Source organism: Larus michahellis, chromosome 3 (assembly GCF_964199755.1).
Source record: "Larus michahellis chromosome 3, bLarMic1.1, whole genome shotgun sequence".
In the NCBI taxonomy this organism is placed as follows: Eukaryota; Metazoa; Chordata; class Aves; order Charadriiformes; family Laridae; genus Larus; species Larus michahellis.
In genome coordinates this window covers 81,573,274-81,589,380 of record NC_133898.1, presented here as the reverse complement: position 1 = coordinate 81,589,380, position 16,107 = coordinate 81,573,274, and the positions used below count along the sequence as shown (strand labels likewise).

At 43.1% G+C, this 16,107-nt stretch overlaps 1 protein-coding gene and 1 long non-coding RNA gene across 7 annotated transcripts in view; both read left to right on the top strand.

The window, feature by feature from the left end:
- LOC141741094 (uncharacterized) overlaps positions 1-6,222 on the top strand; it is a 39,391-nt gene extending 33,169 nt beyond the window's left edge. The window contains exons 4-5 of the long non-coding RNA XR_012586263.1: positions 3,181-3,340; positions 5,000-6,222. This is a non-coding gene — a long non-coding RNA (uncharacterized LOC141741094). The remainder of the gene's footprint in view (positions 1-3,180; positions 3,341-4,999) is intronic.
- A 4,853-nt stretch (positions 6,223-11,075) lies between these two features.
- ARMC2 (armadillo repeat containing 2) overlaps positions 11,076-16,107 on the top strand; it is a 64,974-nt gene continuing 59,942 nt past the window's right edge. For 4 of the 6 annotated variants that reach the window (XM_074580977.1, XM_074580976.1, XM_074580974.1 and 1 more), the window contains exons 1-2: positions 11,076-11,167; positions 15,795-16,010. In XM_074580977.1, the coding sequence (XP_074437078.1) occupies positions 15,796-16,010 (215 nt within the window). In that variant the 5' untranslated portion in view covers positions 11,076-11,167; position 15,795. Of the gene's footprint in view, positions 11,168-15,791; positions 16,011-16,107 lie in introns of all 6 variants that reach the window. The other 2 variants (XM_074580978.1, XM_074580975.1) reach the window with 2 other exon arrangements.

Sequence of the window (16,107 nt, the reverse complement as noted above, 5' to 3'; positions counted from 1 at the left end):
GAGATTATTGCTGTTGCACAACAAACCGTACCAGAGAAAACACACACACACACAGAGAGAGAGAGAGAGAGCGAAAACAGTTGTTTTCTTTTCAAGGCTCGCAGTGCTACTCAGCCTTTTTCCTGAGCTTTCAAATGGGAATCTCTTTGACTGAGGCAGGCAACTGGCCTTACAGCAAGCGATCTGCATGAAAAAGTAATGCTCTGAGAACTTCATTGTTACCTGGGGGAGAAATAATATTTGTTTATTTAGTCCTGTAACTACAAATACTAAATTCCACTTGTATTCATCTTGTCCTTGGAACTGGCACTGCTATTCGTATTACCAAGAAAAACAAAGAATTGGCTCACCAGTTGAAAAATGATCCGATTCGTGCTAATGCAGAAGCAAAGGCTGGCTCTTTATTTGCTTTTTTTAATGAATGACTACTAAATCATTTCAAAGTTTACCACAGGAACACTGAATGGGACAACTGGGTCTAGCTCCTGCTGTTTCGGGCAACTACCTCACCCCATTCTTTTTATACAACTTTAATACAGATCTTAATATAGTTAGGTTTTTGCATCCTCCAGTCTTCTTGGGATGCTGTTTCAGAATCTTACCTCTCCAGTGGTTTTAAACCTTTTTAAAAATTTCCATTTTGAGTTTTCCAGGTCAGATAATGCGCATTTGTCTCTGAATCAACATTTTCTTTTAGCATAAATTGCTCTTTATCTTCTTTAAAGAGATAATATGGAGAAAGCCTCGGCAGAATAAACAAGCCATGCCATTGTAGTCTTATGCTGTGACAGGCTTGTCCCACGATCAGTCTCTCTGCCCTTCTCTGCACCCATGCCCGTCTTAATCCCTTTCTCCAGAACACGGGTCCAGAGGGGGTCTCAGCACTCCCTCCTCCAGCCACTCACACTCGCACCGTCTCCTGGAAATATCTTGCCCAGTGTACCCAGGGATCAAATTTGCCTTTTTCATCCCCCCTTAACATTCAAAGCCAGTGGTTAACTTGCACTTCCAGGCACAACTTGCACATCTTTGTTTCTGAACTGATGACCTTGCAACTTACGACAGAAATTTGTTTTAGTTCACAAGGGCACAAGCTTGCAATTTGCGCTATTAAGTTTCGTTCTGTTTCTATTACTCTCGTTCTCATGGTTATTCAGGTCTTCCTGTATCATATTGCCATCCCTTTCCATATTAATGATGTTTCCCACTTTCGTGTCATCAGCAAATTTCATTAACAAACTCTATCTTCCTATTTAAAGGTAATGAATAAAAATATGAGTGAAGATGTATCCTTGAGGAACTCTGTTAGTAAAATACCATTCAGAGCCAGGTAGCACAATAGTAGGAAGTGAATTCTTCAATTTCACATTTGCAGGAGATACAGTTCAGCTCAGTGAAAATTAAATTTCAGACTGTAGTGGATATAAACTTTCCAAACTCTTGTCTTCAAAAATCTGAACTATTTCATACCTGAAATTACCTAAAATTTAATAACACCTACTTAAAATGTTAGAATAAGGATTTTCATAATTCCATGTACATGCCTCTTTACAGCTATAAAAATCTGGAGTGTAAGAATTGTACTCATGGTCTAGTGGTCACTTTGATTGTTTCTAAGCATTTGACTCTGGTAGTTAAAATATTTGTTTTAAAGTTATTTTTACCCTAGCAGCCAATTTCACCCTTTAGCCAGTCTTATGTTTAATTTCTTTTCATTTTCATACTATTCCAGCAAATCACAGCTTCCCTGGAGAAGATGATCCCTATGCTTGAGATCACATTCTCCACGAATTCCTGTTATTTGTGGGTTTGAAAGTTCAAATTTCCTCTTATTCCCACTATGAGCAGCTGTACCATTCTTCCCACAGGACACACTGGGCCTACATTCACCCCTTCTTAGCCCTTCCCTACTTTCTGTCTTTTTTTTTCAGTTGGAGAGTTCAGTGTCAGCAAAATCAATGAAAATCTTTCAATAATTATCAGTGATGTTTCTTTTTTTCCTGTTAGTATTTTATTTGCAAAATGTCACATGATCTCCTGTCAAAAAGTTTGAAGAAAAGTTCCATTGACAGCAGCCAAACCAAAGCTCATACCCGTCTCAGTTGTGTCTAACACTACAATTCTGTTGCTGATCAGTCTGAGAAGAGTGAAAGACATCTTGTTTTTTCCAGCAGAGTATATGTTATCATTTAGCAGAGAATGGCCTACTGGAAGCTCGGTTTGCTGCATCAGCACAGTACTGCAGAGGGAGGACTGCCAGTGGTACGAAGGCGGTACAGCAAAGTAAGATGGACGGTTCCATTGCAGCCTAGTGAGAAGTGCTGCATAATGCCAGCATAACTGGACCTACAAAGAAGAAGTCCTCTGCAGATCAATTGTTGAAATTCTGCTAGCAGAACTTCTGACAGTAAAACTGCCATGTTCAAACAAGGCCAGCAACAGGAGCGTACAGAGGAGGAATCAGAATCATAGAATTGCCTGGGTTGGAAGGGGCCTTTCAGATCATCTAGCCCAACCATCAACCTAACTCTGACAAAATCCGTCACTAAGCCATTATCTCTAAGCACTATGTCTACCCGTCTTCTAAATACCTCCAGGGATGGTGCCTCAACCACCTCCCTGGGCAGCCTGTTCCCAATGCTTAATAACCCTTTCAGTGTAAAAAGTTTTCCTAAAGAGATACGGATTGCAACATATGTTGGCCTGGGTGATGAGGGCAGCTGGGCTCTCCCCTCACCCCTTGCACTGCAGCCACCAGGATGCCCACTCATGAGGGGCCCTGGGGCTGTGTACACTGCTGTTGCTGCTGCTGCTGGCCTTGTTTGAACTAGAAAGTTTTACTGGCAGAAGTTCTGCTGGCATGTGCTACTGACATAGCTGTTTTGGCAGGATGTGTTCACATTTGGCTGTTTTTTAAAGATGCAGTATGTCCTCAGAGCACCAGGTTTTTATCAGCAAAAGAAGTCTGGCATCATGGAAGGCTAACCCTGGATACCTTGTGCCACGTTTGGTAGACTGCCTTCTGGTAATTTTTTGCAGCATATTGTGGAGCTGCCATTGTATACTGTGAGATACAATGTCACATCAAAAAATCTGTGTAAATATTGGGTCAGATCTTCAAAAAACCTTCTATCTTGTGCAATAACCTATTTTTATATGTGTTGTTTCTCCATATTGCAGATTTCTCACTGCCAGAAACCCAGACTGTATCAAACAGCAGAGCTCTCTTGTTCATTTAGGGCAGATGAAAGGATTCTTTCATATCTAAGAACAGCCTAAAATATTGGATACTGTGGACAAGTGGAACATAGAGACAATGAACAGCAGCTAACTATTTGCAGTAAGTATTTGCTAAACTATAAGAACAAATTGTAGTTTCAAGAAATACTGTGAACATTGGATGAGAGAAAATTTCAGGGTTGGATGTCAAGTCCATGCCAGTCTCAGAGCACATTCATCCTGAGTTCAGAGCTGCTTAAGAGGAGACAGTGGAGAAATAGGTGGTGCCAGCTTTCTGGAAAGCTGTGCCGACCTGGGCATTTTGGCATTATTTGGGATGCCCAGTCTCCAGTGAGCTACACAAAATTAAGTATTTCCTGCTGCATGGTCTTTTCATGCTGGGTAATGTACTGGAAATAAGAGATGAACATGATACAATGGGCTTTGCTAACTGTGGTGGAACAGTAAATAAGGTTTATGTCCAATTCGGCCCCATCTTGTTTTGAATAAATAAAATGAAAGCAGTGCTTCTCCATGGTGATCTCTCTAGACAGTATTTTACATCAATGTGGTTTGGGAGAAAGCCCATGCTTGCCTCCCTGTCTATCCTGTTTTCATTAATGAAGTTACAAAGCGAGATCTGGCAACAGAGACAAGGCAGCTCTGGTTTGAAAGGTGTTTGTAAAAACAAAACCCCTTTAACGGGAAAAAAATAACAGAAATATCCAACAAACCACAAAACTAATTTATCAGTCTCCTGCAAAAGACACGGGTCTCATAGGGTCTTTTCATGTGCTTGAGTGGACTTTCATCCTGTTGTCTGAATTCAGCACAAAGTCACTGGCAGTGCTTTGTTTTTTCCCATGACATTTCCATGATACTAGAGACAAGTGCATTCCTTAGATAGCTATCATACATGTAGAATATATAGATGGGTGGAGAATACATAGACCTTAGAGACCATATGCATGCATGGAACCTGCTGGACCTCTGCATACCCAGACATGTAACGTAAGTTCCCGAACAATGAGTCTGATGTTATGGACATGCAGCACCTGTGGTCTGCAGGCAGCCTGTATATATGCAGTAAGTGCAATGTGTTCTGGACGCGTCCAGTTTATCACATATTCACAGATATTCTGCTCAACACAGGCACAGAAGGTCTGGCACGACTGTGTGTGTGCTGTGCAGTACATGGACTGAGACTTCTGTCTTATGATTTCCTAGGTAGAAATCAGGAAGTCCAAGTTCCATAGAACATACTCACTCATTTGGTTCCACTGTCACTAAAAATCATCTAAAGTAATTTGGCTTTGTTCCAATGATACTGCATGTTATTGGTTTAAAGCAAGTGTGTTCTGTAAACAATGAACGTGCTCACTCACTGCTTTGCAATAGCTTTGTTTCTGCTCTGTGAAAGTTTTGGCTTTAACTTTATTATGGACTTTTGCCAAAAACTGACATTTCAGTACTCTTAATATATGCTCCCCTTTCCCTCCCACCAGCAGCTGGTAGATACAATTTGACAGGAGAATGCGTTATGAGGAAAGGCAACAAATGCTGATGTAGAAACCTTGAGAAAGTAAACAAGAACACTAAGTTAATGCACCAGACCTATTACAGTAAATTCCCTTCCTAAATTAGTTACATGTGTTCAGTGAGCTCCCTAAGGGGTTCTGTATCTCAATAGTTCTGACTCTATCCATCTCTAGTTCTGACTCTATCTCTGTTCCCAAAAATCTCTTCCAGTTTACCCAGTTCTTGGTATTCTTCACTGCAGGCTTATGGGAATGATAAGAGCAGTATCCCAGATCGGTATGCTGTCCGTAATGAGTGCACAACCATCGTAAGGAATGCACAACAAACTGGTCATAAAAGGAGCACCTTGGACCACTAAACTTATTGGCTGTGTCTTGTGAGAAAACAAACCGCCTTTTCTTCTTCTTCACCTGGCGCTGGCTCTTATCTCGGCTTTTAGGCTTTATGTTGGATTGTGGCCTCCACGATATTCACATTTTCCTTCCATATCTATTTATTCTTGAAAAAAAAAGCTGTTTCCCCAAGTATCCCCTCCTACTCTGCCAGTAGAAATATGGGTCTTAAACTGAGTAGCAGCACTAAAGTTCTGTCCATGTAGTCAGGTCTAAGGGACAGACTGTAAATTCCCTGACGAGGGGCGGAAGGCCCTCCAAGCCTTCAATGGAATGCCTCAGACACTCGCAAGGAAATAAATAATGCAGGCCTGGCCTTCAAAGAACTGAGAAGGCTAATACTTCTGGCGTCTGAAAGTGTGAGAGAACTGTCTTGTGAAGACAAGACAGTTCTGCCACTCATGTGGTGAGCTTGCTAGTTCTCAGTTCTCAAGGCCATTGTGTCTGATGAGTGACCTTTGCTTCATTATCTGTGAAATGCATAGGAAAGCGCACACCCTGCATATGCTAATGAAGATTATAGAGATCATGCTAAACATGTATGACTATGGCACTCGTCTCTCCACCCAAATCATGCTACACGTCACCTGGGAGAAGGGAGAAACCTGAGACGAGGCTGTCCTCAGCAACGGGGGTGGACCATGGTAATTCAGCAAACATAAAAGGGGAAAATAAGTGTCCCTAGGGGGGAACAAAGAAGAAACAAAAGAAGAAGATAGTGCCTGGGAAGATTTTTCCAAGAAAGAAGAAGATTATGCCTGGGAAGATTCCCTGAAAAAGACGCTGGAACCAGGATCGGTGATCTCTTTATCTCTGTCTTTTTCTCTGTCTTTTCCTTTCTCTATCCCTCAGTTTCTTCTTTATCTTAGAATTGTTAGGTAACGGTGAGAGTTGTTAAGTAATGACCTTAAGTACCGCTTGCCATAAGTTGTCGTATAACTGTTGTTAACTAACAGTATGTATACCCCACCACTTGCCATAATTTGTTATATACCTAACCAATTATTGTGGACTTGTTAAGACCTATACTAACCATTTTGGTAGGCTAATAAATGTTTCTATATGGACCTTGAGATTTATCTCACCTTAGTCTGCACCGTTGAGAATTTACGAATCTGAAGTCACTTATCCCCCCTCTTGACTGAGAGTGGGACGTGACATCAGGTCAAAAGGCAGACTAGAAGAAAAGCAGGCATTTCGCTAACACAACCAGGGATTTCCAGTCACTGGCAGAGGCAGCAGAATTAACAGGAGATCAATGAAAGCGGTCATTGATGTAGGGACAATCGCATAGCAGGTGTGCGGCTGGTAGATGGCTCACAATGCTTCGTTGGTACAAGAAGTTCTTGCATGCCATCTGTCAGCAGAAACACACCAACTGAAGGGTATTTCACTTGGGAAGCTGGCATAACGTCACCAGGAAAATTCAGGGTTTTTTTGACAAGACTGAACAGTGAGCATGGAGGGAATCAAGTGCTGGCCAGAGTGAGGGTAAGGTGCAGAGTTTGCAGGATGCTGGTACAGTGGCCAAATCACGCTGAGCAATGCAAGCTAGAGATTGATCATGGCAATTTCCAAAATCGTAAAACTTCAGCCAAATCTGAATAAGATTTTAAGGAATGAAAAAAAACCCCACACATCTACCACAGAATATTTAAGGTTGGAAGGGACCTCTAGAGATCATCTAGTCAAACCCCCCTGCTCAAAGCAGTCAACTAGAGCAGGTTACTTGGGGACTTTTTCAATCAGCTTTTGAATATCTCCAAAGATGGAGACTACACAACCTCTCCGAGCAACCTGTGTTTGACCACCCTCACCATAGAAATTTGTTCTTATATTTAAACGGAGTTTCCAGTACTTCAGTTTGTGCCCACTGCTTCTTGTCCTTTCACTGGGCACCCCCAAGAAGTCTGGCTCCATCTTCTTTGCACCTCTCTTCAGATATTTATACACACTGGCAAGACCCCCTCAGAGCCTTCTCTTCTGCAGGCTGAACAATCCCAGCTCTCCCAGCTTCTCCTCACATGACCGATGCTCTGGTCCCTTAGTCATCTTAGTGGCCTTCACTGGGTTTACTCCAGTATGTCCACGTTTCTGTTGTAGTAGGGAACCATGATGGGACGTAGTACTCCAGTTGTGGCCTCACCAGTGCTGCGCAGAGGAAAAGGATCACCTCCCTCCACCTGCTGGCAATACTCTTCCTAATGCAGCCCAGGCAGCTGTTCGCCACCTTTGCAGCAAGGGGACATTGCTGGCTCACGTTCAGCTTGGTATTGACAGAGATCCCCAGGTCTTTTTCTGACAAGCTCCTTTCCAGCCAGTTGGCCCCCAGCATGTACTAGTGCATGCGGTTATTCCTTCCCAGGTACAGGACTTTACATTTCCCTTTGTTGAACTTCTTGAGATCCCCCTCAACCCAGTTGTCCAGCCTGTCAAGGTCCCTCTGAATGGTAGCACAACTATCTGGTGTATCTGTTACTTCTCCCAGTTTCGCATTGTCAGCAAACTTCCTGAGGGCACACACTGCTGCTGACCAGCCTCCAGCTGCATTTTGTGCTGCTGATCTCCACCCTTTGAGCTCTGCAGTTAAGCCAAATTTCAGTCCAGCTCCCTATCCGCTTAAATGGCCCACACTCCATCAGTTTGTCTGTGAGTGCTTAATGGGAGACAGTCAAAAGCCTTACTTAAGATAAACAACATATACTGCTCTCCCCTTATCCACCAAGCTAGTCATCTCATCATATAATCAGTACTCTTTTCCTGTGACAGATTTCCCCGCTGCATATAATGGAGATCTTCGTAAACCTGTTTGATTAAAATTTATTAGGCCACCTAGTACATGATTTACTTCTAACTGCCGTAAAATGAACTGCTTCACCTGCCTTTGTAATGAGCTACAAGTGATATGAAACACAGAGCTTATTTAACAGTACATACCAGATGGTCTATGCAAAGTTGAATATGACAGGAAGATTTTTGTCCAGATTGGAGGTGGGACTGTTGTTTTGTTTTGAAAAAAAAAAAAGAGGAAAGAAACAGGGTGAAATGGGGATTGCATTGCCACTTGTGTTGCTGAAATTGCACTGGAGGCTGGTCTTACAGGTCAGCAACAAGAAGCAGTGAATATGATCAGTGAACACTTAGCATGCAAAGTGTTTAATACTATTAACTAATTCTGAATTGCATTGAAATACAGGCCTTGTATGCTTGGATATCCGGGCAAGTTTCATTTCTAGACAAATTTAATTAGCCAAACTGAAAACTGAGACTGGGTACCAGCACAAAATCCCTTTCATGATTTTAAAATCTAAAAAAATAAAGTAATTTGAATGAATATGACATAATTGAATACTTTGTATTTTTTGGTTAGTCAGGCAGAACTTTAGTTAGGTTTACCTCAGCAAACTTTTGAGCAAATACTGGCTTGCCTAGGCCAAGTCAGTTTGTATGTTTTGATGATACTTCCATCCTCCAGCAGTGTTATTGCAAACAAGGAGATTTATTTAAGTACCCGCATTTAAAATAGGTGCTGAGAGAGTTCATTCAATAAAAGCACACGAGGAAAGGGATTTAAGTCAGAAAGTTGTAACAGTTGAGACACAGCAGAGAGACATCACAAAAGAAATATTTGCTATAATTGCCAAAGCTCAGAAAATGAATAAAAAATTAACTCTTCAATTTGATGACCTAGAAAATAGAGAGAGGAGAAATAATGTGCATATGAAAAGGATTAAAGAAGAAGCCAAGAAGGAAGGCTTAGTGGGTTTAACTGGGTGGATTTAAAAATTGTTTAAAGAATGATGAGATGATAACACTAAAAAGAGATTCAAACTGGCTTTACCAGGAAACAGATCTACACATTATTCTCTGAAACTTCGCTTGTATTATCTCAATGAAAGAAAGGTTCAGAAGAAAATAACAGAGAACGTGCTAACTGTGAATGATCTGAAAATAGCGTGCATGTACACACACACACACATTCTTTTGGCTTTTAAGGAAGAATATACAAAGAAAAGCAAGTATAATACTAACAAGGTTTTCATTACTTCTGAGGTATTGAACTTGGCTGCAGAAGAAAGGACTAGATGTCTAATAATTAGAGATAAAGTAGAAGCTAGCAGAGATAATGGCATGTGTTATGTAAACGGGGTAGGGTTACACATGGAGATCTTTTTACTGCAATCATAATGCATGTCAGAATCAAAAAAGGAACGGGAAGAGGGCGTTTTTCTAGAAGAAAGGGGCATAACAGGCTTCAAACAATATTCAGAAAGACAAATTAAATTTAAAATGTCCACAGGGTTCTTGTCTAACAAACAAGAGGAAGTAAGCAATTAGTAAGAGGAACTTTTAAGTCAGTGAGATATATATCTCTATTTACATATAAATATACATACAAGTCGAATTTATTTGGAGAGTGCTTTCAGATATATCTGAAGCGTGTTATAAAGGAACCAAGGAAGAAGCTTGGTCAGATGGAGCTGTATTTGTTGTGTTTTTCTATTATTCACAAAGAGTTAATAACCACCCTCCCATAGCAGTTTTTAGACAAATTTCAAAATGCATTCAGACATAGCGAACAAAGACTGTCCTTGTCAGTCATGAACAACCCACTTGCTGCAACAGGCCTTTGTTGTCGTTACACGTCTAGAGATTTTCTGATAGGGGCTGTGATCACGTTATCTATCCCGGCAGCAGGAGGGGTGCGAGGGAGCTGGTCAGCGAGCGCCTGGTGAACCTGGACAACGGGGTCCCAAAACCTGCTGGTGGATTCACCTTTGGTAGGGCCTTGCCCAGGAGGCAACTTGGGAGGGGACACTTCCCGTGACCCCCCCCCCCCCCGCCCCGTTGCCACTAGAGAACCGGAGGCGAGGAAGAGATGCGATAGCGCTTCTGGACCAAGAGGAAGCCACTGAGATGAGTGATTCAACTCGTGGTGCCTGAGCAGGGTGACCCAGAGAAGGGGTTTTATGGGCAGCTGCTGCTGTTGGCCCTAAACGGGGGTTCTTCACCCCGTGTGCAAGAGCTAATCTACACACGGAGTCGAGATCCTTGTTTTTATTTCAGTTCTGCAGAGGTGGGTGCCAGGCATTTAACAGCCAGCACACCTCACCTTCCACACCCCCCAGTATTTAGAATGATAAAATACAGCTGATTGGTCAATAATGATTCAGTTGCCACTCCTAACTATACCTATATATCTAAGCTTATGTTTAAAACATTTTGGGAAGTTATCTGATTAGCATGCTCATTATTCACAATGGGGTGTGTATTTTAGCATTATAATTACCCAAGGTTAATTTGGGATACTCTTAGCTCAAATTTGGTCCAGAGTCATATTTTTGCTCTAATGTCTATGTTAGCAACTGCAAAGGAACACTTTAAATACAAAGGAACACTGTTTCGCTCCACATCCCGTTGAAGGTTCGGTACATCCCTTGATGTCCCAACTGAAAAGTCTTGATAAACGTTTAACTTCGCTCTTTAGACATCGCTGCTACACCCTGCCCTGAGTTTTTTTTTTTATGGCAGAAAACTTTCAATGCCTCCGTTTCCCATCTGCAAATCTGAGCTCAGACAGCAGGTACCACAACAGCTCCCATCCAGCATTTCCGAACCCAGTAACTTTTGTCAAACCCCATCTGGCCTTTTGCCACCTGCTACCACCTGGGGCCGGGACAGGCCGGGGGAAGCGCCTGACAACAGAAAGCCACCAACGCTCCGACAGGACCCCTCACTGCCACTGCCCGCGGGCATGTCAGACCGGACGGACAACGGCCACGACCGCCGCTGGACGGTCACATCACACCGCGGCCCGGCCCGGCCCGGCCCGGCCCCCCACGAGCCTCCGCCGCTCCCCTCAGCCGCGCTGCGCCTGCGTCTGCCGCGTCCCGCGCAGGCGCCTTGGTCGCCTCCGGGCTTCCCCCCGCGCCCACCCCGCAGGTGCGGCTGAGGGGAGCGCGTGGGGCGTAACGGTTCCGGCGCCGCGGTGGGGCCGCCGCCGCGCCTCGGCGGAGGTGAGTGAGGGGCCCGCCTGGCTCCGCCGCCCTGCCGGATAGGCCGCACCTCGCCCGCGGCCCGGCGGCCATGGTGTGTACTGTTGCCATGGGAACAGCGGGCACCGGTACCGCTACCGGGCGCGGGGGATAGGGGCCCCGCGGAGGCGGTGGCGGGTCCCGACCCTCCGCCACCATCGGGAAGGAGGGGTCGGCGGGGCCGTTAGGCAGGCGGAGCGCTTTGGCCAGCGCCCGGTGGCGTGCCCTGCCTGGCCGTAACGCACGTCCCTGGCGGCTGCCGCCTCCCTGCGGGGGCGCGGAGGCCCGAGGTGTGCGGTACGCGGGGCGGGAGGCTTTGCAAAAGCGGCCGCAGAGGGAGAACCTCCAGTCCGTTTCCCGGCATCTTGCTGTCTGCCGTGCCCCGGGGGAGTCTTGTTTGCCGGTTTGGGTTGGTTACTTTGCGGAGTTCGGGACGGCTTTTCCATCCCAGGTGCCGCTTGTTTGGGGAGTTCCTCTTGGACGTGTTATCTGGCGGCTGCGCTGAAAATCTCGCTCTCTTGAGGGCTGCAGGTGCAATTTCTTGTAACTTTGTCCTCATTTCTTTTTGACAGTGATGTCTCTGCTTCAGAATTTCACCAGTGTATCAGTTGTGATTGATAAGTTGCTGATGTTTAAAATTATATCTAGTAATACCCATTACTCATTCATCCTTACTAAACCTGTACTTAAAGGGTGCTAACTCTTCTAGAGATTTGCTTGGGCAGACAGAACTTGGATTCAGATCTCGGTGAGCCGAGTGATCATGGCTTGAGTACAGGGTTTCTCCTCACTGTACTTGGTGATTGCAAGTATACCGGCTTGGTATGCTAGCAATTAAATCACACTAGTTTTGAGATGGGAGATAAGGTGGCAGAGACAGTGTGGTGCCACATCTGATGTAGTCAGCTGTGCTTCTCTTGTGTGATGATTGACCCAGGATAAGCGCGGCTGTCTCAGTTCTGGAGATAGCTGGGACTAATCCAGGGTTCTCTGATCCTGTACCACTATGTGCTGCTTTCAAATCTTCCTGTACAACAAAGGGCAGACCTCTGGAGTAAAGAACTGGGTAAAAAAGACAAGAGCCCAAGTATGGCTTTTCAGACACTGGTTTAATGCTCGTCTACCTTCTACTAGAGAGTCAGAGAGGAGATCTTCATCTGTGCAAGTTAAAGGCTACCTGGGAAATGGTGAGAGCAGTGGGGGACAAGATCTGTGCGTACCAGTTATACAATCCCCATTGGCACTGCAACATTCCTTTTATCTGTCCCCTGCAGGGATTGGAGAGCAAAATGGGAACACTGCTGGATTTTCAGAAAGAAGCACTAATAATTAGAATTATTTCTTATTTGCAACTAAGATACTTTATTTTAAAAAGGGTATAGAGTAGAGTTTGTGGAAAAATAGAAAATATTACAAATAAATAGAAAACCAGACAGAACTAGTCTTGTATAAATAGTGAAAGCCATGGGTAAAACCAGACTGTGAGCTGGGCAGCCAGTGCAGTCATTTCCCTTCCACTCTTGTGCCGCTCCTTCATCCTATACTTCCACTTTCTGCTTGTTGCATCAGTTTGTTGTACAGTATTTTAAATTAGTCTTTGGTACTGCAATTGAATGATCCAGGTACCTTATTCTCATAAAAGTTAGGAAAGCTTCTGGTGACTGGAGGGTTTTTCCCTTATGCACAGGTCTCTAGGTAGTAGTTTTCTAGGAAGAGAACAGTGTAATATAGCTGAAGGTGCTTCCTCGAAGCTTCTGGGGTGTGGGACGCTGGAGAGCACATGAAGCTTCTTTCTTGAGTGCTGCTGCAGCAGAGCAATTGCCTGATGCTTAAATGTTTCAGCCTTAGGCATTATAAAACAGAGAGTACAAATTGTCTTTCTGTATCTGTCTTTTGAGAAAGAGACAGTGCTTGTAGTACGATGGCAAAGCAGCCAAACTCCTTTAGATAAAGAATTAGTCGTGGTTTTTAAATGCTTGCAAGAAAGTGAGCTTTCTTTTATGTATCTACACGTATATATATGTGTGTGTTTATATATATATACACACACATATATGTGTATATATATATTTTGTATATATATTCATGTATATATATAAAAGATATATATATATACACACACACACATCTTGTAGTTTATGACACTACTTGCTTGTTTCTCAGTGTTCTATTGCATTTTCTCATTTTCTGGCTGATAATTGTGGGATATCAATTAATGCTATATTGGTACCTTATTCTGAATGTGTATAGTACTACCTTAGGCCAAACTGATGAAGCGTGAACGCTCTCCTGGGCGGGAGGGGGGGGCGCGGTGAAGTCCTACGTTCTGCTCGCTGCCGCCCCCCGGTGACAGCTCCGCGCCCGTCCTGCTGCTCCGGCGGCGGGCAAAGGACGTGCTGCTCCCCCACCACCCCCCATCTCTGCTAAAGCAGCAGCCGGCTCAGTCGAGCCTGCAAACGAAGTCACAGGGGCCCTTTACAACGTTAATTATTAAACCGCTGGTTTTCGTGGGCTGGAAGGGCGACTAACAGTGCCTAAGTAGTGGGACTTCACTAATTAGGCTTGTAGTAGCAAAGTTCATTTACCAGTTAAAAAGAAATGGTACGAGGTGAAAGCTTCAACAAAAAGTTATTATAATGGCAGTCTGGTCTAAACTGTGGCAAATAAACGTACTTCTAGGATAGAAAATTTGCAGCTGGCAGTAGACTTAACAAAACCTTAAGTTGATTGTATCGGAGATGGTGCTGTTCCACAGTAACCCATTGTTATGTCTTGGGTTACTTCTTAGTTTAACTATGAAGAACATATACATGAATCCCATAAAATACACATTTCAATGGCAGAGCACAGAGATTTTAAGAACTAAAGAAAAAGGTGTCTTTCAGAGATTAAATGTAAGACATTAGATTACTTGAGAAGATTTATTTTAAAATTTAGCAAGGTACATGGAAATATATAGACCAGAAAAGAAGAAACGTGAATTAATTCAGATTTCTGATTTGTAGAATCATGTTGATTAAGTTTTAGTGTGTATTCTCAGCTATTGTTTCCATGTGTGCTGGATGATATCTGTGTCAGACATCTGGTCTACGCAGAAGACCTTCCACTTAAAGGTCAAAATCTTGACTCCAAGTAGCTGGGAGAATAGGGAATGATAACCTGTCTTCCCTGTTCAGTGTCGAATGGCTGTATAATTGCTCCAAACAGACTACTGCAGTGGAATTCCTTACTTAACTCTCTTGAAGCATGTTGTAAGAGAGGGAAGAGTAGGGAGCAGAGAGCCAAATTTAGTCACAGTGAAGAAAAGTAATGTATTAATGGTAATTGGAAGAATTAAAAACACAGACAGTCGCAGGCTCCTGATCTTTTCCTGTGTTTTGTAATTATGCATCTTTTAGTGAAAGAGGTTGGTGCACTCCTCCTTAGCATCCAATTTTATCTTGTATAGCTCAGCTGAAGAGGTTGGGTTGAGTATTAATTAAAGAAACTTTGCCAGACTGTACAGGCTCTGAAAGAAAGAACAGAAAAGGCAGTTGGAAATGTAAAGATGCAGAACAGGAAGAAGTGAACTAAAAACTAGAGAAATAAGTTTTTGCTCCGTAGTTAAGAAATAACCAATATGGCGGTGTCTGGTCTACTGTCGGTTCATTGTTGCAAACTATGTGAGAGAGTAGAAGCTACCAGGTGGTCTGAATCAAAGACTGTGCAGAAATGTATTTTCCTTTTTAGATAAGTTTGAAAAGCAGAAGAGGAATTTTGTGTGGTATAAAGCTTATGAGGAGTTTGTTGTAAAATGACAAGGGTGGTATTTACAGAGAACTGCACCAGGATATTGATTGATTTGGGGAGGGGGGGCTCTAGAGATGATAAAGCAAGTCTTTTACTGCCCACTGCATTTGGTAGGAGATGCAGCAGGACAGAATGCTGATTGAAAGTTTGTGTTGATAATTTATCTTATGTTAGTGTTGTCTTTGTTTGCATGTGCTTGGGGGTGGGCTGGGGAGGCGTTTCTCTTGGAGGGAAAAAATGGATTGCCTGTTCTTCCTTGTCTCTGCTTATCACTTACTGATAACTGTGCTTCAGTTACTCATAATGATACCTCTTTGACTTATTAGGAAGCAGCCCTTGGTAAGATCGATAACTTATATGGGGTGTGTCCTAAATTAATTGGAAAGAAAGGGCCTCTTTACAGCATATTATTGAATACCTGTTTTGGTTATGTTGTTTTATAAGTAATTGGGTGTTAAGAAACAGATTTTCTTGGAGAGTACCACGTTTGGCCCAGAAGGCATTGTGGTACTGAGTGTAGTGTGTTTTAGCTGCCTCTAAAAAACTAAAGGTCCTCCGTGTCAGATGTTTTCTGCTCTTTGGTATTTTCCTACGGAATGGAGAAATAGTAACGGAAATGCAGTATCAATGAGATCAATGAGCCTTATTTTCCACTACTTCACCACCGCCTAGGATCTTGTTAGAATATCTTTTGAAACTACATTACAGTAGCATAAACATTGATGAATTAATAGTTTGTAATTTAAAACTAGCATTATATTCTGTGCCTTCCATATATATATATTGTACAGTGTTCCTCCTGTGCGCTACTTTGCAGCAGAATGCAACCTTCAAAGGATAAAAATACAGAAAAGGCAGAACCATTCTACAGGCTTTCATTGCCAAAGAAGACCAGTTCTGAGATTATAAATGAAGCCAGAAATGTTCTACGAACACTAAGGACTCGGAGGCCGTTTACACCTACAGGGAATCAAAGGAAACTTTTTGGATCTGGATCCTCACGACCTCCTCAAAATAGACCCCCTTCAGTTTTTAGGTACTGTGGCTTTAAGATTTTTTCAAATAACCTTTATCAGCAACAGACTTGATTCTGTAATTATGTTTCTGGTGATTTTTATTTTTTTTTCTCCCCC